This window comes from Bubalus bubalis, chromosome 11 (genome assembly GCF_019923935.1).
Source record: "Bubalus bubalis isolate 160015118507 breed Murrah chromosome 11, NDDB_SH_1, whole genome shotgun sequence".
Lineage (NCBI taxonomy): Eukaryota > Metazoa > Chordata > Mammalia > Artiodactyla > Bovidae > Bubalus > Bubalus bubalis.
This window is the reverse complement of record NC_059167.1, coordinates 14,427,039-14,449,054: the sequence shown is the minus strand read 5'-3', so window position 1 is coordinate 14,449,054 and position 22,016 is coordinate 14,427,039. Positions and strand designations below refer to the sequence as shown.

Here is a 22,016-nt window from a genome sequence, read left to right as displayed (position 1 = left end):
ACTGTAGAGCAAAGACAAGCCGTCCCTGACTGAACTCCTGACCCACAGAATCTGTGAGCATAGTTAAGATAGCTGCTGTGTCACACCACTAAGCTTGGAGGGTGGTTACAGAGGCAACAGATAAACTGGAAAACAAGTGCTAACCCGAAGCCTATATCTAATTATCACATTTCCTTTTCTCTCTACCAGTAGAGCCTGGACTTCATCATTTAGCACAGATGAGTCATTTATCCAGAGGTCACACATCACTCGGATCCATGCTCTAGGATCGGGCAAAGACATAATCCAAGGTAACTTTGATAACTGTTAACATTCATTTTTTAGTCATCTAAACCTATATCAAATAACTAGATAAATAATAGCTATGTATATACATATACCTGTCTGAGCATAGACACACATACACTTACATATATGAGCACATATGTATACTCAGGTCAAAGCACACTATTTCCAGCAATACCTTATAAGAAAGAAAGAAGGTAACACTGTAGTTCTATTAACAGGGAGCTTTTCACAAAGCTACACGCAGTGTTCACAACATTACTGAATTACTTTCTTCCCCAAGGAATCAGTTTATGAAGCTGAAAATGATCAACACTTTCAAGAGCTAACAATGTATGTACCACAGAGAAGAAAAAATATTACAGTGAAATTCTGATTTACAGAAATTCTGAAAACAGGCTCAAATCAATGGAAATGAGATGCACTACTTTCTTCCTGTTTCTCAATGCAAGCCAGATCAATTGTACCACAAAATATTACACAGCTGAAGACTGGAGATTATCAAGGCTGATAACGTTTTACAAGAGTAAAACTGATTTTAGAAGCATTAAAAAAGCAACAAGCAAATGTATATCTCATACTCACAATGGAGATTCTTCTCAAAGTGAAAAAACAAAAACCCCCATTGCGCCTCTTTTATTATAATGTTTCTATGGTCAACGCTGCCCTCTAGTGATACAAAATAAAAGTCAAGTATCAGGAGGTGAACACTGTTCACCTGAGGATGTTTTAAGTCAGGGCATCTAGTGTGGACTACAAATCCTACCAAGGACAGAATAAATAGATTCAGGATGACCTTTATTAATTATTGTATGTTAAAGTAGAAAATCATTTAAAAGGCATTAAATAAAGGACACTAATTCATGGAAACAGCAGCTTTTACATACTATGGAAATGAAACATCACTACCCAGTGAATTATTTACACCTTCACATGAAATTATACAATTCAAGACCCTGAAGACTTATCACCTAAGACTTACCGTGAATACGTAGGACAGTGAGATTAAAGCCTCACCATCTATAGACAAGACAGCCATAGCCTGGGAGTCAGCTGAGCCTGGCTACAGTGAGCCAGGCTAGTTGTCCGGGCACGTGCAGCCACACTGAAAAGTGGCCATAGACACCAAGACCTCACACACCCATCAGCTCTGCCCAGAAGTATGCCTGACTCCTCATTTTTGGAAAAAACCTCAAGAAAACAGAGCACGTCTGGCGGCTGAGTACTAACTGAGTCCAGGAAACTTTCCAGGGAAAGCAGGCCTTACCGAGGGTGGTGCCATCCTGCCCCATGATGCACTTCATGGCAGTGATGATCTGCTCCGCCACAGGCGGGGACAGTGACGCGGCGTACACCGCACTGTGGGAATGCGTCCTCAGGTAGTCGATCAGCGCCTGGGGATGGCACAGAGGCAAGTCATTAGAGGCCGTGGTGGGCACACTGGCAACCTCTCCGCCTTCCGCCCAGGTGAAGGAAGCCTCCTCCCTTCAACAGCCCCGACTGGGGACGTCAGTCTGAGACACAAGGCCCACCAACATGGGCAGAGCACACTGTCAGCCAACAAATGGGTTAGAAAAAAAGCAAGAGAGTTCTAAAAGAACATCTACCTCTGCTTCACTGACTACGCTAAACCCTCTGACTGTGTGGATCACAACAAAAGGATCCGCATTTGTTGGAATGTGGAAAATTCTTAAAGAGGTGGGACTACCACCTTACCTGCCTCCTGAGAAACCCGTGTGCAGGTCAAGAAGCAACAGCTAGAACTGGACATGAAACAACGGACTGGTTCTAAATTGGGAAAGGAGTACGTCAAGGCTGTATGTTGTCACCCGGCTTATTTAACTTATATGCAGGGTACAGCATGTGAAATGCAGGGCTGGGGGAAGCATAAGCCGGAATCAAGATTGCTGGGAGAAATATCAATACCCTCAGACATGCAGATGACACACTTATGGCAGAAAGTGAAGAACTAAAGAGCCTCTTGATGAAAGTGAAAGAGTAGAGTGAAAAAGTTGGCTTAAAGCTCAACATTCAGAAAACAAGATCATGGCATCTGGTCCCATCATTTCATGGCAAATAGATGGGGGAAAAAATGGAAACAGTGGCAGATTTTATTTTCTTGGGCTCCAAAATCATTGCGGACAGTGACTGCAGCCATGAAATTAACAAGCGCTTGCTCCTTGGAAGAAAAGCTACGAAAAACATAGAAAGCATATTAAAAAGCAGAGACATCACTTTGCCAACAAAGGTCAGTATAGTCAAAGCTATGGTTTTTCCAATAGTCATGTATGGATGTGAGTTAGACTACAAAGAGGGCTGATTGCCAAAGAATTGATGCTTTCAAACTGTAGTGCTGGAGAAGACTCTTGAGAGTCCCTTGGATACCGAGGAGATCAAACGAGTCCATCCTAAAGGAAGTCAGTCCTGAATATTCATTGGAAGGACTGATGCTGAAGTTGAAGCTTCAATATTTTGGCCACCTGATGCGTACAGACAACTCACTGGAAGAGACCCTGATGCTGGGAAAGATTGAGGGCAGGAGGAAAAGGGGGCAACAGAGGATGAGATGGTTGGATGGCATTACCAACTCAATGAACATGAGTTTGAGCATAAATTCTGGGAGATAGTGAAGGGCAGGGAAGCCTGGCGCGCTGCAGACCACAGGGTTGCCAAGAGTTGGACGTGACTGAGTGACTACACAGCAACATGCAACGCCCTTAGGCTTTGTTCTGTTTGTTATTTTGGCCATCCTGCACAGCTTGTGGGATCTTAGCTCCCCAACCAGGGACCGAACCCACACCCTCAGCAGTGAAAGCGTGGAGTCCTAACCACTGAACCATTGGGGAATTTCCTGTTTTGTTTTTTAAACATACCACAACATGGAAGGATGAAAAACTAGTTTTAAAAAAAACCTCAATTTAGAGAACATATCATTTAATATTATAAACAGATCTACAATCCTAAATTAAACAAGAAAGTGTTTGGATTGCTTTTAGATATGACTTACTTCTAAGTATTACAGAAAATATCATCTGCATCTTACCCCATGCCTGCAAAGCCCATCCTTACATTCCTGAGTAAGAGAAAGACAGTTCTCTAATATCAATTTTAAAGACATTAAACATCCTCCAGATACACAGAGATTTATAAAATGATATAAATGTGCCAGAAATTAAACAGAAATTTACTGGTTTTTTTGTAAGAACATTAAAGCTATCTCACTGAATGAAAAAAAAACTTGTCTGCTAGTAAGAAAAATTTCCAAACAATCAATTATATATCCCTATTCTCTGATGCCTTTTAACTTCACTAAGTCTTTAAATAAAATGTGCATACAAAGAAGCTTATGTTTCAGATCCAAACCAGGAAACACAAAATGCAACCAGGAAACAGTGTAGTGTGTTACTTCGAAAATACAAAATACTGTACAAAACCCAATATAAAAAGGTAAATATATTGTATCTTGATGCTCTCCCAGAGTATTATTTTTCTATCTTTTGGTGTAGCAACAAAGCTTACCAAAAAGCAATCAATTCTCCAAAGTAAGCCTGAGATAGTCTTTTCCTAATAACAAAAATTTAGGGCAAAAATCTATCGAACCTGACCAAAACCAGTGAAAATGGGGTTTCTCTAAAAGGAATCAATGATGAAGAGAAAGTCCCTGTTTTAAGATTCTCAGGGTCAGATTTTAAAGAGGAATTTAAGTACATTTAGAGTACCGTGTACAAATTCTTGACATACAGTGGTTTTTTCCTAACACTGTGTATAGATTTTTTAAAATAACTTTTATTGATATACAACTCATATACTGTAGCATTCCGTTTTTCACAGTGTGTAATACAGTGTCTTTCAGTATATTCACAGAGCTGTCCCACTTTCATCACGATCTAATTTTAGAACATTTTCTTTACCTCAAAAAGAAACCTCGTATCCGTTAGTAGTCACTTTCCACTTCCCCTATCTCCTTTGCCCCGGCAACCACTAACCTATTTCTGCTTCTATGATTTGCCTATTCTGGATATATCATATAAAAGAAATACTGTAACTGGTGAGCTTTTTTGACTTCTTTAACATAATGCTTTCAAGGTTATTTCCACATTATAGCACGGGCATGTATTATTTGTTAAGCCCTTACTACAAATGTGAGCCAGGCACACTTATCTCTGTTTTACTGATAAGGAAACTTAAACATTAAGTACTTTGCCCAAGGTCTCACAAAGTTAGGAAAATACTCAAACCCGAACCTAGGATTCTGTCTCCATGGCTCAACCATTCCCACCATGCTATACTGATTTTCAAATACCCCGGAGTTCATTATGTAGTTTTTGGATTGGCAAAGACAATGCCCTGCAGTACACCAGAGCCAGTAAAGTAATTCTTTCCTTCCTGTCTTGATGCTCACCCAAGACGCATTTGAGTCCAAGGGTAGGGGAAGAAACTGGTCTTCTGTCCCCACTGGCTCCCATGATATCCCTGCTATGTCTGAAATAGTGAGCACAACTCAGACCCAACAGAAGACTGTGCGAACGGGCAGCACCCTGTGTGCTCTTTCATACAAGAGGGTATTCTGTCCTCAGACCAGGATGTAGTTTAGAACGAAGCTCCAAAAGGAAAACAACAATGAACAGAACCCACCTTTGGTTTATCAGAGGCACTTAGAGGGGAGCTGAAGTCTGAAGCCTGCTGGCACCAGGTGCCTGATCCACAAACAAATTTAGGATGTCCACATCCAAGTTCGGGACTCTACCTCCTCAAAACTTAAATCTAGTAGCCAGTGCCTTAGTGTACCTTAACTGCTCGATTGTCAGGGCCCGTTTACCTTCTTGCCTCCGATGTATCCTCCAGAAGCACCAAAGCTTTTTGTGAATGTTCCCATCATGATATCCACATCCTCAGGATCCAGGCCAAAGTAGTCCACCACGCCTCGTCCTGTAGGGCCCAGGGCCCCGATGCTGTGAGCTTCATCTAGGTACAAGTACGCCTTGTATTTCTTCTTCAGGGCAATCACTTCAGGAAGGCGAACAATAGACCCCTCCATGCTGGCAAAACAGGGGAAGATACACACACACACTGAGACTTTTTAACTCTCAAAACCAGGAGGTGGCCACTTTATTATTATAAGTTCATTGCTTTTAAAAATGATCTGACAATGCTGCTTGTGGTTTTAAACTGGCAATGACAGACAATGCCATGGCTAGGCAGATATCCAGAGGAAAGGAGATTGGATCTTTTAAAACAAACACCAGAATACAAGTGACCTTAATTCACCACAGAGGGACAGAGGTCACAGCAGATCCTTCTAAAGTTTGTAATTACAGGCAACATTTGACTTTGCATATACTGCATGTGTAATTAAAGTTACACAAAAGAATAAAAAACATTAGGAGGTGGGAGAATAAATACAAAGGCTGCAAACAGGTAAACAATATAAAATGTTTCTTAAAATTATATGGCATGTAATTTGTTCTGACACATTAGAAAACATATTCTAATTCTTTTCCTTATGTGTAAACTCCCTATACAAACAGTGGAAAAATAATGGACCCAAAAAGAAAGGAGACTTGGAGATGATATATATAGCATGATGAAAAGAATAAAGATGACCCAGGTATTTCAACAAGTCAGAAACTCTGTCTCCTTAGTTTTCAGAGGGGTCTAGATTAGTGTCCCCTTCAACTTAAAAATTCTATGACTTCATGTGGCAAATCAGACAGAATAAATATAGCAGGATTACCTATATATTCCCTCCACAAGGATTAGAATTTTCTTCCAGGGCCTTCGTGTCCGAGGCTGACCATAAACAATGGCATCTTTTAACAGCTTCTCTAGGCTTTGCATATCTGTAGCACACAAAAAAGAATTTCAGCACAAAGTATCTTCCTCTTTTCTAACTTTATTCCTAAAATGCAAATATACATTTCTTATTCAGGAAGCATGTCTCAGATAGCAAAGGACATTAACATAATTAGAATCGGACAGAACAAAAACGGGGCAAAATGGGTAGGTTACTGATAACTTGAATTAAAATCTCATTTAAAATGTAACAAGTGTTCAAAAACACCAGAAACTCAATTAAATGAGTGTGGTAAAGTTGACTTAGTTGGTTAGCATGTTTATGAAATGACCAATTTTTTTCATGAAATTTCAGTTAGCTTTTTTTGTATTTAAACAATCAAATGTATCTTTAATCCTAGTGAGCCATTCAGAAGTAAATGCATAAAGAAAGCTGAGTAAGAAAATGAGAATAAACTACTATAAACACATACACCTTCTAAATAGCAAATATGGGAGAAAAACTTCTAAGTGCATATCCCATTTCCTTTCACCTAGGATATATTCAATAAAAGCTTGTTACATAGTTTTATCTTGGTAGTGGTTAAAAATAACACCAGTCTGGACAGGCATGAATCTATATGTTAAACAAGCCTGGCAATCAGTAGAGACTGTTCCATGTTTGATTTGACCAGCTGTCTGTCTACAACCAAGTTCTTGCGGCTCTGCTGTTACGGCAATTACCAGGTCTAGGAAACACTTGGGGCGCACTGCCATTAAGGAGAAGAATAACTTTCCTGTTAAAGATAAACACTTGGAAGACCACTGTTACTACCACTACAGACTTCACACTTAACATATATGTCCTGAAACAAGGCCTTGAGAGTCCTCCGCCCAAAAATGTATGCAACATGAAGTTTAGGGTATATTTATCAGGGGTGGGAGACACCCTCGTCATAAATCTGGTTCTTTACTGTTCATCACTGAAGGGAGGGGTTACAAAGTCACACGGATTTGCTCTCTTTATAAAATAGCCGGTAGAAAAGAGAAGTAAGGTAATAAAAACACACACTGTAAACACAAATAAAATGGCCAAAAGTTGACTGTTTACACTTTCAGTTATTCATAGCAAAGCAATCTTATCTGCTATCTAACCCAGAAAAAGGAGATGCTCCCACAAAGTAAAAAATCTGATCTGAAGCTGCCCTCTGATCACACAGAGGGCAATGTGTGGCAATTAGAAGAAGACAAGTAAAAATGGACTCATTGTTTTAGTTTCCTCTGTTTATACAGAGAAAGGAAGAGAAAAATAAAATGTTGATTTAAAATTTTACATGAAAGAAAATAACTATGGAATTCTTGACCATATTATCTACTTGGGAAACAAAATTCAATACTTTTCTCATACTCTCCAAATCCCATGTAAATTAGAGATTTAGACAAAAAATATACCACAAAATGACCAGAAGAAAAAGTAAGAGAATAATCTGAGAATGAGAAAGGCCATCATACAAAATCCAAACAAAAGTCGTAAAACAGTAAATGTGACATCAACCTTTCAGCAAGTCCACATGGCAGGACACTAAAAACAAAGTTAAAAATAAAAAATACTGCAACACAAAGGGCTCTTATAACCAGCAAAAAGAGAAACAGTTTGAAAATCACCAATTTACAAAGAAATACAAAGACAATAACTCTGTGTAAAAAGTTGCTCAACACCTAATAAATAAAAATTAATGTTATTGGACTTATTAGATTAGGAAAGAATTTAAATGATACATGTTGGCCTGTAAGTAGAAACAGTCACTGTTTTTGATTTCAGGTGTTGTTGAGTAAAAATCTGTACAGTGCTTGGAGGCAATCTGGAAAAGTATAGCAAATGTCTATCATTTTAACCATGCATTCTAAAGACTGCTGGGAATTTACCCTAAGGCACTAATCAGACTAGTGAGGAAAATATGAATGTAGGTGGAACGGCTTCTAGCAGAGAAACTCAGAAACAGCCTGGATGTTCCAATGGAAGGATGGACTGAACGAGAGCACAGCCTGCCACCTCGCTCTGACAGGAGGCAGGCGCATGTACCGCCATAGTTCCCAGTGTGCTTCAAGAAAATAACAAGTCATACAACGGTGCTTCATAAATCCCATTTACATAAAACAAAATGCTGTATGTGTCTTTCTCATTGTAAAGCATTTCAGACAAAGACAGAGACGAAAGGAAGGTTATTACCATCCGTAAACCTTCCATCCAGAGGCACACATCTAGTATTTGAGTGTACCTTCTTTCAGACTTTTGTCTGACATTTGTCTAAAAGACTTCTTCTGTCTTTTAGACCTTTGTGTACATATTTTGGTAAAAGATGATGTTAAACAGTTTGGTCGTATCTCTTTGCTACACGAGAGCATTTTAACCTGGAAAGCTATGCGTTTTTATTACAATTATTTTAATAATGCACTAAGATATTTCCATTTAGGGAGAAAGTCTTGGCTTAATGCCACTTTTTTCTGCTTTTATGGCACTTGTTCATATCTGCATTTCAGTATTTGTCTGTTGTATTCTAACTACTGGTTTGTCTACAGTCTCTTTAGCAACCAGTAAGAGATCTGGAGATCAGGAAGCCTGCTTTATTTCACTTCAATACCCACAATATTATGGCAAAACAGGCATCTAGTATAAATGCATACTGAACAAGTGATTTATAAACAAGATGAAAAAGTTCAAAGTCAGAAAAAGAACAATGTTTTACTTTGTACCGAAAGGCTTCCTTTAGCCTTTATTTTTATTCTAATGAGAAAGATAGTAACTTTGATTTATTTTTTTAGATATTTGAAATACAACTTCATTCTGATTCTAAACGCAAAGGAATGCGAACGACAGCAACAAACAAGACTGCACCTCTCAATACTGTCATGTGACTAGAGAGTCTTATATTTGAAACTCAAGGAGGAAACAACTGTGTTCCAAACCACCTAAATACGCAGGTCCAAAGAATGAAGGTATTTTTTTTTAAACTGCCACATTCACTCCAAAGCCCATCCATCTCCTTCAGCATCCAAAGATTAAGCACATGTTCTGCTTAGCTATATAATAAAGTGGCAAATACGCTGCACCGCTGACATCACATGACAGTTGCCTATACAACTAGCCTTCCAACGCTGGGCCCCAGCCTCGCTTTCTCACAGGTCATCATCTTCATCCGGGACAGCAGTTGTCTGAGTAACCTCTAAATCACGCTCGTACTGTGTGCTGCCGAGGCTGGGTCCATGACCACCTCTGGCGGGGCAAGAGCAGGCATGGCGACAAACTCCAAGTTAGGGTCTCCAATCAGTTTTCTAGCAAGCCAGAGGAAGGGCCTTTCAAAGCTGTAGCTACTTTTGGCAGAAACGTCATCATTCTGAAGATTCTTCTTTCGGTGGAAGACAACTGACTTTGCCTTAACCTTTCTGTCCTTAATATCCACTTTGTTGCCACACAACACAACTGGGATGTTCTCACACACTCGTAGTACGAGATCTCTATGCCAGTTAGGCACATTCTTGTAAGTAACTCTTGATGTAACGTCAAACATTATAATGGCACACTGAGCTTGTATGTAATAGCCACCTCTCAGTCCACCAAATTTCTCCTGACCAGCTGTATCCCATACAGTGAACTTAATCTGTCCTCTGTTGGTATGGAACACAAGAGGATGGACCTCAACACCCAAGGTAGCTACACACTTCTCAAATTCACCAGTCGGATGACACTTCACGAATGTCGTTTTTCCAGTACCATCATCACCAACCAAAACAAGTCTGAACTGAACTTGGGGTTCTCCTTGGGCAGCCATTGTGATGTTACTTCCAGAAGTGTCTCCGCACCTGTCTGACTCAGATAGCAACTTTTAAAACACAGGACCAGAACTTATATTTTAGGTATTGGTACTTCAGTTTCATTTACAGTTTCAACTGTTAATGTAACTAATTGTTACCACTGCCACTAATTCAAACAATCCTAAACCCTAAAGCCAGAGTAGATTTCACAACAAACTCACTGTTGTGTTTGAAGACTCGAATGGTTGCTCCTGAGAGTCTGGCTCCCAGAACCAGTGAAGCATGGTTCAGTTCATCACTCAGAATCAGGCAACCCTGCAAAATCACAAGGAGAGGAAGATAAGAATCTGAGGGGAAAGGTTTAGTTAGACGAACTACAAAATGCTAAAACCACTAATAATTATATCTTAGTAGGGAAAGTATGCACAATGGCAAAGGTATCAGTTTGCTCTGAAGTCTTTGTTTATAATACTGATAGGATAAAATATTAGCTTATTATATACTAAATATTACATAAATCATATTGTTATTATTGTTTAGATGCTGTAACTTTTTCCATCCTTTTACTTTTAGCCTGTGTCTTTAATTAAAAAAAATTTTTTTAATCTAACTTGACAATCCGTCTTCTAATTAGAAATACAAACCGTTTATGTTTAATGTGACATCAATATAGTTGTGTTTAAATCTTCTCTCTTGCATATATATATATGTATGTATGTGTATGTAAGTGCCAAGTCACTTCAGTCACGTCTGACTCTTTGTGACCCTATAGACCATAGCCTGCCAGGCTCCTCTGTCCACGGAGATTCCCCAGGCAAGAATACAGGAGTGGGTTGCCATGCCCTCCAACAGGGAATCTTCCTGACCCAGGGATCAAACCTGAGTCTCTTATATCTCCTGCACTGGCAGGCAGGTTCTTTACCACTAGTGCCACCTGGGAAGCTCTATGTGCGTGCACGCACACACACACACACACACACACACTTTGCCCATATATCTCTGAACAATGTGCATTACAGTAACAACAAGTATTAGGGATCTATATACTTTCATATTTTTCTACTAGAAGAAACAACCTGATTAATAATTTCCAAACTAAACATCCGTTCTCCCATTATTTTAGTCTTTTATGAGATTTTATTTATAAGAATTCCTTTAAAACGAAAGAAAGAAACAGTCATCTAAAGGCAATACAGAAAAAAATCATGGGTTCCAGTAAAAAAGCTTCAACTGATGTTAAGTTTCCACGGGATACACTTATACAAAATTTTTCCGGCTTGCCCGAATGTTTTACAAAACAAAAGAAGATATACATGAGGGAGCTTTCCTAAGTGACAGACTAAATCTTACTTTGCTAACAAGAGCAGGAATGTTCATTGAATTTGTTGCAAATCCCATGCCATATGCCATAGCAGCTTCTACTCCCAAGAAACTTGCCACAAGCTTCTCTAGTTCTTCATGCTTGTCCAGGTTTCCTGTGTGAAGAAGTTAATGAAGTCAATGTCACCAAAGTTCAAATTTAAGAGTTACTCATTACTTTAGAAAAAGAAACCATAGCCTATGTTATAACCTTTTCAGACTGAAGCCTAATGAAGGAGTCAGCATCATGAAGAGTCAAGGCTCATAAAGATACACTAGTTGGATAAAGTCAGACGCAGCGCCTGTGGTGGCATTTCTGTAAGAGGGTTGCCAACAATGCCTCCCTTTCCTATTCACACACGCTCGTTCCAAGTCTGTGCCGCAAGAGGCCTGGCAGCACCTGCTTTTATACATTTGAAGTCAGCTGCCATGTAAAATGGTCTAGAAAGCCTTGATAAAGAGAGATCCTGTGGACAGGGAAGGGCTCTTAGAGACTAAGGAAGGAAGGGGCAGGGCTCACCATCAGCTGAGGTGCCAGACATGCAAGTGACGCTATCATGGATACACTATCCTCAGTCATAATACCCCAGCTGACCCCACATGGAGCTGCGATAAATGTCAAGTTCTTTCCAAATGACAGAATCACAAGCAAATAAATATATGTTTCTGTTTTGAGCCACTAAGTTTTGGAATGGTTTGTTACGTAGCAAAAGGTGAGTTAAAGAACACATTCCCTAACTTTGTATTATGATTTTAAATCAGTGCTCAAATCCATAAGGAACAACGTTCATCAATGATACTGGCTACATGCAGAAGAGAAACGATGCTGAGAGAGAAGACTGCTGAATTAGGATGCTATGTGTTCTTTAAAGCTTAAGCAAGTGATTCATCCTCTCTGGGCCTCTGTTTCTTATCTGTTTAACACCAATAATAACATCTGCTCTATCTACCTCATGACATTGTTATAAAGATCAAAAGAGATAAGATGTTCGAGCAATTCATAAAGGGCCATAAAGATGTAAGGTGTGGTCACTCTGTGTCATCACTGCATAAGGCTCCCTTAAGCACATCACTGGGGATCCCAAGGAAGAACGACCCAGCGGCACTTGCCATTCTCTAGACCCACGAGAAACCATAATGAACAACTGCTTTAACCTACTAAGTTTTGGGGTGATCCACAGGAATAAATAACCAGAAAGTTGTCTTATAACTTTTATGGTTATCAGTTCTCTTCAACAAGATGGAAAAATTAAGACTCTTCCTTTGAGCTTAAATAAACTAAATCTCTTTGTAGACACCTGTTCGCTTTTATGTTTTATAGACTTGTAATAATAATAAAAGAGTTAAAATTTATTGAGGGTTTACCATGGTATAAGCACTTTACATGAATTAGCCTATTTAATTATTGAAAGAGCCTTGTAAGGTAGGAATTACTATTAGCCCCAATTTACCAGTATGGAAGCAGATTAACCCTCATTTGCCCATGGGCTCAGTATACCAGTAAAAAGTTCTCTCAACCACTATCATTTAACCAATAAAGTCAACATTAAAGCTATAAATGAAACAAATACCTAATGGAACTTTTCTACAGATAGTCTGTAGTAAAACATAAAGGAAAAGATAAAAATAACTCAAAACACACTGAAGCATTAAAATCATCCATCACTTCAGAAAAATAAAGCATTCTTTACTTGATCTAAACTCCACAGCAAAGTATGTATTTGGATGTTCATATTCTAGCTCTGTATCAGTATTTTTCCCTCCTGAGAAAAAGAGTTAAGAACATGAGCTGACCAAACTAATAGCCTACGCTTACCAATTTCCTGCCGAGTGCTGCACACTCCAACTCCATACTCCTCTAGGACTTTGGCAGCTGCCTCCTGACATGGTCCAGTGTTCCTCGCAAATCCAAGATAGTTGTAGGAACCCATGTTTATAACATCTTTAATTACATTCCCTGTGTACCTGTATTTCAACAGCATAAAAGTTCATGAAATTCAGGAGCAAGTCAAATACTTACATGTGATAATAAACTTATTGATAATACAAAAGGAAGCACCATCTGTAGGAATTAAGAGAGAATATGGTCTCCATGAAAAGCAGCTCAGACTCACTACCAATTAGGAAGGTGGACATTAAAACAAAGTATCAATTTTCCCTTATCAATACGGAAGTTTAAAAACTAACTATATCGTGGGAACTCCCTGGTGGTCGGCCCAGTGATTAGGACTTGACGCCTTCACTGTAGCCTGGGTTCAATTCCTGGCCAGGAAACTCTAAGATCCCACAAGCCATGCAGCATGACTCCAAAAAATTTTTTAATTAAAAAAAAAAAAAAAGAAAAAACTGACCATATTCAGTGTTGGCCAGGACACTTTCGTAAGCTGTAGATAAGAGTATCTTTTCCTTTTGGAGGGCAGTTTGACAGTACTTACCTATCAAAAGATACATTGGGTTGGCCACAAAGTTCGTTTTTGAATGAACTTTGTGGCCAACTCAATACATATTTTTGACTGAGCAATTCCTACACACATATAAAAGGATATACGCTTAAGGATCCTTCAAGTTACTACACAATTCACCTACCATGTTCCTTTCTTGGGCACATGGATCAGAGACATTCCACACGGTGGAAGCACAGTCAGCCCTGGACCCCAGAATAAGGATCACAGTTCAGAGGCTTTACCGGTCTAAGATGGTCATGAAGTATAGACAAAGAATTAACTGCTGCTGTCTTAACTCAGAGATCTGGGGTTTTTAAGATAGGATGAGGCAGCCCAATGTGTTCTACATTATATGTATCTATATTGTAGAATACTAAGTAGCCACTACAAATAATGAGCTTGCTGTGAATAGGCATAAGAAAGATGTTACTGATATGTTAGCAAGCAAAAAAGCAAGATGTAAAATACTTTCTATATTAAGATCCCATAATCAAAACACTGTGTGCAACCCCAGTAATACACTACATACATACGCCACAGAAAATATCTGGAGGAATAATATACAATCAACTGATAATAATGGTCACCTCTAGGAAGTGAGCATTTGTGGGGAGGTGGATTTGCAAAAGGACAGTGGTTAGTTCTCATAGGACACCTTCATTTTATTTGTATTATCTTTAAAAAAAAAAAAAAAGTAATAATAATGACAATACAACCATGAAAAGCTTGCACAATATAAACAAAATTTTATCAATATATAAAATTTTCTAATCTGTGTTCTGTGACAACCCAGAGGGCTGGCATGGGTGGGAGATGGAGGGGGGTTCAAATGGGAGAGGACATATATATATATACCTATGGCTGATTTATGTTGATGTATGGCAGAAACTAATTACCCTCCAATTAAAAAAATTAGTTTTCTAAACAGTTCAATCCATTTAAGTAAAAACACTCCTTGAATCATCTGAGAAATCAAAATATCCATAAATAAATTCAGACACTTGACTCTACTAAAGGGCCCAACAAAAAGGATGATTTTTCTTTGTGTGTGTTTTTTTCAGTAAGTCAAATTTTTTTTCAGTTATAATCCAACAGTGGCAGATGTCATAGAGAGATGCATTTTAAAAAAATCTCCAAACAATGAACAACATGCAGAAAGTTAATCATGCTGTATTGCACTCTCAATACTTCTACTCCTGCTTTGACAGAATACTCTAACTGCAACAGAAAATCTTCTGAGGTGAAGAAATCCACTGAAATAATTTCCCAACCAAGACTCACTTGAAGGACCAGTTGTAGTCATGAGACTGTCTCTCCATAATGTCCACCCTGGCTCCAGGCACACTGCAGATGGGCCGGTTCCAGTTGTCTCTGATCCTCATGTAGAGATTCCTCGTGTAGAAGTTCTCGAAATCCTGGTACAATGACACAAAGTCCTGCCAACGAATGGTGAGATGCCATATGTTTAACTGAGTTTCTCTGCACAACTTCTCTTTTCATAGTACAAGAGCACTTTAGAAGGAGAGGTCAGTTATTCAGAATTAACTGATACGGAAAACATTTGGGAAGGCATCCATTCTTTCCGTTGTTTTAAAACAACTCAACCAGATAAAAATCACTTAGCTTTGACCCATGAGCTCTAAGAAAATGGTTGCAAGTAACTACATGATTGCACAAAAGTAGGGTCAAAGAATTTAACTTCGTAAAGCAGACCTCATAAAAATAAAACTTAGTTGTACAATTCTGTCAATAAATGGTTTTCCCTCCTAATAACCTTAAAAACATTGTACTCTGCTCCATCTCTGCCCCATAATGTACTAGGGGAAATGCCATAAAATCCTATAATTCCAATTTCAACCATGAAAAATAATTCCAAAATTAAGATTCCATTCTCTGCATATTTTTGAGAGTCAGTTCCTAGGCAGGTTGATAGGGAGTCTAGGGGTCCCCAAGAAGAGAGGGGTCTGGAATTTTCAAGGAGGAAGAAAGGACAAACTTTTTTTCTTTCTCCACATTCCTTAGGATTATATAACAATAATGTATCCTGCCTAAGGACAGTCTTTGGATTCAACCTTTTGTTATCTTAAAATGTTAATTACGGGAGTAGACCTGGTCTTTACAAGGATGTATCCTGCCTGAGGACAGTGTTATCTTAAAATGTAAATTATGGGAGTAGGTCTGATGAGGTCTTTACAACCTCCAGACATTCTTTGGATTATACAACTTCATTGTCAACACTAGCAAGCGGGTACTCTTTCTGCCCCCTTCTGATGCCTATGTCAGAAGCTTTCTCTATCTCCTTTATACTTTAATAAAACTTTATTACACAAAAGCTCTGAGCGATCAAGCCTCGTCTCTGGCCCCGGATTGAATTCTTCTCCTCCGGGGGCCAAGAATCCCGGTGTTTTCGTGTGATTCAACAACAACCTTTCATTTTCAAGGATCAAAAGGAAATTAATCCAAAGAAGAATTATAAATAAGAAAAACTAAAAGGTAGGTTATAGAAAGACACCTATCTTAGGTTTCCTTCCTTAGATGGGAGTTTTTAAAAAAATCTCAAAATGAATTTCCATGATCAAGACTTTAGACTTTCAAGATCTCCCTTATAAGTTATGCTAAATTCTAAGTCTGTAAAAAATACAGTCACAGTGGAGCTTTAATTAAGACATAATGTTCTGCTCAGAACAGAGTGACCAGACCACATGAGGTCTACTTGAGGGTAATTGGTAAACAAAACAGAAGAAAACTATACCAGAGTTTTACAACAGTCCGCAAACTACTGAGCTTCCAGCCCTCAGATCTGGGCTTGGTGCCAGCCCAAATTAATCTTTTAAATAGCTAATCAAAAATATTAAAAGTTTAAGCCTTATTCTGTAAAAGATTTTCGCTGCTAAAGAAGGCTCTACATAAAACTTTTAAATTTTTTTTTATTTTTAAATTTTACATAATTGTATTAGTTTTGCCAAATATCAAAATGAATCCGCCACAGTACATAAAACTTTAAAATTAACAGCCTTCTAGGACACTGGACTCTCAAGTGCCTACTAAATAAATAAGCCTCACAGTAGATAAAAATCTCCTTAAATAAAGCTGAAGTAAAGTCACAAAGTTCTCAGGAATTTGTGGTACCTGATACCATCTCTCCTGCAATGGTAAAGCATCGGACACGACTGAGTGAGTGAACTGAACTGAACTGAAGAGAAAACATCCACAGATGCCCCGTCTGTCACAGCTGGAAGTTCACTACTCAGATATTCGGTGGGCCAAACAACTTCTTCAGCTTTTGTGTGCTGTGTGCTTAGTTCGTCAGTCGTGTCCACCTCTTTGCGACCCGGGGACTGTAGCCCACCAGGCTCCTCTGTCCTTGGGGATTCTCCAAGCAACAATACTGGAATGGGTTGCCACACCCTTTTCCAGGGGATCTCCCCAACCCAGGGATCAAACCCAGGTCTCCCGCATTGCAGGTGGATTCTTTACCGTCTGAGCCACCATGAAGCCCAAGAATACTGAAGTGGGTGCTGTGCTGTGCTTAGTCACTCAGTTGTGTCCGACTATTTGTGACACCATGGACTGTGGCCTGCAAGGCTTTCCTGCCTATGGGGATTCTCCAGGCAAGAATAATGGAGTGGGTAGCCTTTCCCTTCTCCAGGGGATCTTTCCAACCCAGGGATCAAACCCAGGTCTCCAGCACTACAGGCGGATTCTTTACCATCTGAGCCACCAAACTTACTGACCCAGAAATCAAACTGGGGTCTCCTGCATTGCAGGCAGATTCTTAAAAATAAAAAACATTTTCATTTTCACCAAGAACTTTACTGAACATATTCACCATTTTGTTCCACTACCTTCTGCTATTTTTTAGGCAACTTCATAATTCCACCTTCCCTAAACTTTCTATCATTTTGAGCAAAGAACTGTTCCAGATGCCTTTTACAGTCTTCCAGGAGTTGGAATTTTTCCTACTAAGAGAATTTTGTAAAGTTCGAAATAAATGGAAATCCAAAGGTGCAATGTCTGGTGAATATGGCAGATGAATCAGAACTTCCCAGCCAAGCTGTAACAGTTTTGGCCTGGTCATTAAAGAAACATGCAGTCTTGCAGTATCCTGACGGAAGATTATGCACTTTCTGTTGACTAATTCCAGATGCTTTTTGTCAAGTGCTTTCAGTTGCTCTAAGAGGAAGCAGTACTTGTTGGAATTAATTGGATGAAGACCAACAAAGCCTTTGGTGTTCATTTCGCTTGCCCCATGATCTCTTTCGTTCCAACATTATTGTACAGTATCCACTTTTCATTGCCCATCACAGCTTGTTATAAAAATGGAACTTTTCATTATATTTCAGTAGAGAATCACATGTGGAAATATGGTCAAGAAGGTTTTTATTCACTTATGTGGAATCCAAACACCAAAGTGATTAACATAACCAAGCAGATGTAAGTTATTTCCAACGCTTTATCTGGATATTTTGAATATGTTAGCTATCTCCTGTGTGATATAATGTTCAGTTCAGTTGCTTGGTTGTGTCCGACTCTTTGTGACCCCATGAATTGCAGCATGCCAAGCCTCCCTGTCCATCACCAACTCCTGGAGTTCACTCAGACTCACGTCCATCAAGTCAGTGATGCCATCCAGCCTTCCTCTGTCATTCCCTTCTCCTCCTGCCCCTAATCCCTCCCAGCATCAGGGTCTTTTCCAATGAGTCAACTCTTCACATGAGGTGGCCAAAGTACTGGAGTTTCAGCTTCAGCATCAGTCCTTCCAAAGAACACCCAAGACCGATCTCCTTTAGGATGGACTGGTTGGATCTCCTTGCAGTCCAAGGGACTCTCAAGAGTCTTCTCCAACACCACAGTTCAAAAGCATCAATTTTTCGGCACTCAGCTTCCTTCACAGTCCAACTCTCACATCCATACATGATCACTGGAAAAACCATAGCCCTGACTAGACGGACCTTTGCTGGCAAAGTAATGTCTCTGCTTTTTAATATGCTATAATGTTGGTTGTTCTCAATTAATGTCTCGATTTGACACATTAATCAACTTCAACTGGTCTCCCCGATGGTAAAGCATTATCTGGTGAAAAATCTCCAGCATGAAACTTCACAAACCACTTTTGATAGGTAAGTACCTTCTCCATACACCATACAAATATTTTTGTGTGTGTTTCAGCTGCATTTTACCTTTCTTAAATTATTAAACATAGAATCTGCCTGCAATGCAAGATACCCGGGTTTGATCCCTGGGTTGGGAAGATCCCTTGGAGAACGGAATGGCTACCCACTCCACTATTCTTGCCTGGAAAATTCCATGGACAGAGAGGAGCCTGGTGGGCTATACAGTTCAAGGGTTGCAAGTCAGACACAACTGAACAACTAACACTTCCACTTTCTTTTCTCAATATGGAGAAAATGTTTTTCTTTTTCTCTTCCATCTTCAATATTTTAAATAGCTACACAAAAATTCAGCAATTTTGATAATTTTATTAAAATGCACACTGATATAACATCTGTCACAATACAATCTAACAAAATTTTTGAATGAAGTTAAAGACAACTAAGTGCTACTAGAGCCAGGAAAAACCAAACAAACCTTTTCTCCATCCCAATAAATAAGAGCCACATTAGGGGCAGAGGAGTAAAAGCTGAGCTTGCAGTTCATCGGTCGTGTGAGAGACAGGCTATAATAAGCGATGGCTGCAAAGCTGCTGCTGCTAAGTCGCTCCAGTCGTGTCCGACTCTGTGCGACCCCATAGACTGCAGCCCACCAGGCTCCTCTGTCCCTGGGATTCTTCAAGCAAGAACACTGGAATGGGGTGCCATTTCCTTCCAATGCATGAAAGTGAAAAGTAAAAGTGAAGTCACTCAGTCGTGTCCGACTCCGTAGCGACCCCATGAACTGCAGCCTACCAGGCTCCCCTGTCCATGGGATTTTCCAGGCAAGAGTACTGGAGTCGGTTGCCATTGCTTTCTCCGGCTGCAAAGCTAGCATTTCCCAAATGTCTCAAGACAAAACCAGGGACTTCCCTGGTGGTCCAGGGGTTAAGACTCGGGGTTTCACTGCTGTTGGGCCTGGGCTCAGTCTTTGGTTGGGGAACTAAGATTCCATAAGCTGCACAATGCAGCTAAAAAATAAATAAAACTCCAGCATATACTGTATAAAAGGATTTTGGCCCCCATGACAAAGAAGCTTTCTCTGAAAAGCCGAATAATGGGGCCATGTGGGGGTACATATATCCATATAGAAAAATGGCTGAACAAGCCTCTGCTTATTCTGCATTCAAACCAGTCTTTCAGCGACAGGTAGTAAGTGACACAGGTGACAAGAATCCCTGAGGGAATGTTTTACTTGAACTGCAGAGGTCAAAAGCCAGGGGCCCACTTTCTGACAGCTAGTTTATTTCTCTCATGTAAAAATAGGTAAAGTAGGTACTAATTATAGTGCAGGGAAGCAATTTTTTAAGAATTAATAATTTCTATCACAACCTAAGTTGAACTTACCTACCATATTATATACAGCCATATTATACACCTTTACACATCTATACTATGTCCAGATATATGCCCTTCCTTCTTTATCTTATTTTATTAGACTGAATCACATTGAAATTATCATTTTAGCAGTTCAAAAATGGTCAAATATTGGTATTTTCATGTGATTTGATGTATATTTATTATTTAAAATGCAACGAAAACAGGAAAACAAATTCACAGATTTAGGACAAAATACCTTAAACAAAGTACAAAGGCACTATTCATAAAGGAAGATGGATAAATCTGCTTACTTTAAAAGAACTTCTGTTCATTAAAAGACACACACAGAAAACCTAAGGCTGATTCACGCTGATGTTTGGTAGAAACCAACACAATATTGTACAGCAATTATTCTTCAATCAAAAACAAATAAGTTTTTTAGAAAGATATACACAAGAGTGGCAAGACAAGTCACAAAATGGGCTTAGACAGTTGTAAAATGTCTTCTAGAAGACATAAAAATTTCCTATAAACTGCTAAGAAAAAAACAAAACAAAAGAGAAAGCCAAGAGATAAACAGGCCAAAGATTTTAATTGGCACTTCACAAAATAGAAACATCAAATGATCATTAAACATAATGCAAAGGTGTTTAGCTTAATTGGGCAACTGAGAAATGCAAATTAAAACTACAATGAGATACCAGACATAAATACACCAGAACTGGCAAAAAAAAAAATTAAATTCTGACAATAGTAATTGTTGATTAGGATGTGAAACAATGAGAACTCTCAAACACAGCTGGTAAGTGTAAAAAATAGTACAATCACTTTGAAAAACAGTTTGTTACTATTTAGTAAAGTTGAAGACATGCATATTCTATAACCCATGTATTCTAAGACTTGAGAAATTCATAGATACATGTTCAGGAAACATATATTAGAAAGCTGACAGCAGCTTTATGAGTCACTGACAAAAACTGGAAAAAAAAAAAAGCCTCAATGTCCACTGATACTAGAGTAGATAAACTTTAGTAGTTATACTCTTACATTGGGATTCTATACAGCAATGAAAACAAATGAAGCAGAAGTACACCATAAAACAGCTGAATCCTATGCTGAATACATAAACTAAGGCACAAAAACATATATACAATGCAAATCCATTTATAGAATGTTCAAAACTGGGCTTAACTAAATTTTATTGCTTATAGATATACATGCAGATGATAAAACCTTAAAGAAAAGTCAAGACAATCGCTAGCCTAAGGGAGAGGGAAAAGGCAGGACTGAGAAGCGACGTGTGGGGTGTGGTTTCTGAGGTGACAGCAATGTGTTACCCCTAAGGTGGTAGTTTCATCACTGCTCACTTATATAAGCGCTCATTACAGCCACATCCACGATGTGTGTTGTACATATGTATATATTGGTTATATATAACCAATGAACAGGTTAGAAAGTAAAGGAAAGAGCATTTTCCAATAATTCTCACACAGAAGTTTTACATGACAAAGTCTGTTGAACTGCCTGGCTCAACAGCATGTAACCCAATTTTCTTTAACATCTGACCGCAAGAAAACCCACTGTGTCTGCTGACACTAAGGGACGTAGCTATTCGGGAAACATCAGGGTGCTTCCAAACCTTCGGCCACTGAAACTGAAGGCTACACACCGGAAACCTTTTCTTTAAAAATTCTCTAGAAAAACATCTATTTCTGCTTTATTGACTATGCCAAAGCCTTTGACTGTGTGGATCACAATAAACTGTGGAAAATTCTAAAAGAGATGGGAATACCAGACCACCTGACCTGCCTCTTGAGAAACCTATATGCAGGTCAGGAAGCAACAGTTAGAACTGGACATGGAACAACAGACT

At 39.0% G+C, this 22,016-nt stretch overlaps 2 protein-coding genes across 3 annotated transcripts in view; both read right to left on the bottom strand.

Annotated features, from left to right (window-relative positions):
- SPTLC2 (serine palmitoyltransferase long chain base subunit 2) overlaps positions 1-22,016 on the bottom strand; it is a 101,584-nt gene that overhangs the window by 45,820 nt on the left and 33,748 nt on the right. For both annotated transcript variants that reach the window (XM_006052887.4, XM_045162013.1), the window contains exons 3-9: positions 14,955-15,109; positions 13,046-13,194; positions 11,221-11,345; positions 10,092-10,185; positions 6,020-6,125; positions 5,105-5,324; positions 1,553-1,679 (exon numbers count right to left, since the gene is read on the bottom strand). In XM_006052887.4, the coding sequence (XP_006052949.2) occupies positions 1,553-1,679; positions 5,105-5,324; positions 6,020-6,125; positions 10,092-10,185; positions 11,221-11,345; positions 13,046-13,194; positions 14,955-15,109 (976 nt within the window). The remainder of the gene's footprint in view (positions 1-1,552; positions 1,680-5,104; positions 5,325-6,019; positions 6,126-10,091; positions 10,186-11,220; positions 11,346-13,045; positions 13,195-14,954; positions 15,110-22,016) is intronic.
- Positions 6,132-10,085, bottom strand: LOC112587779 (GTP-binding nuclear protein Ran-like). The gene has a single exon (XM_044924698.2). It carries the CDS (start codon positions 9,885-9,887, stop codon positions 9,282-9,284), a length of 606 nt encoding a protein of 201 aa, XP_044780633.1. The 5' UTR covers positions 9,888-10,085; the 3' UTR covers positions 6,132-9,281.

Bases quoted from the DNA above. Each gene is read 5' to 3' on its own strand.
- LOC112587779 (XM_044924698.2), bottom strand. From the start codon at position 9,887: ATGGCTGCCCAAGGAGAACCCCAAGTTCAGTTCAGACTTGTTTTGGTT.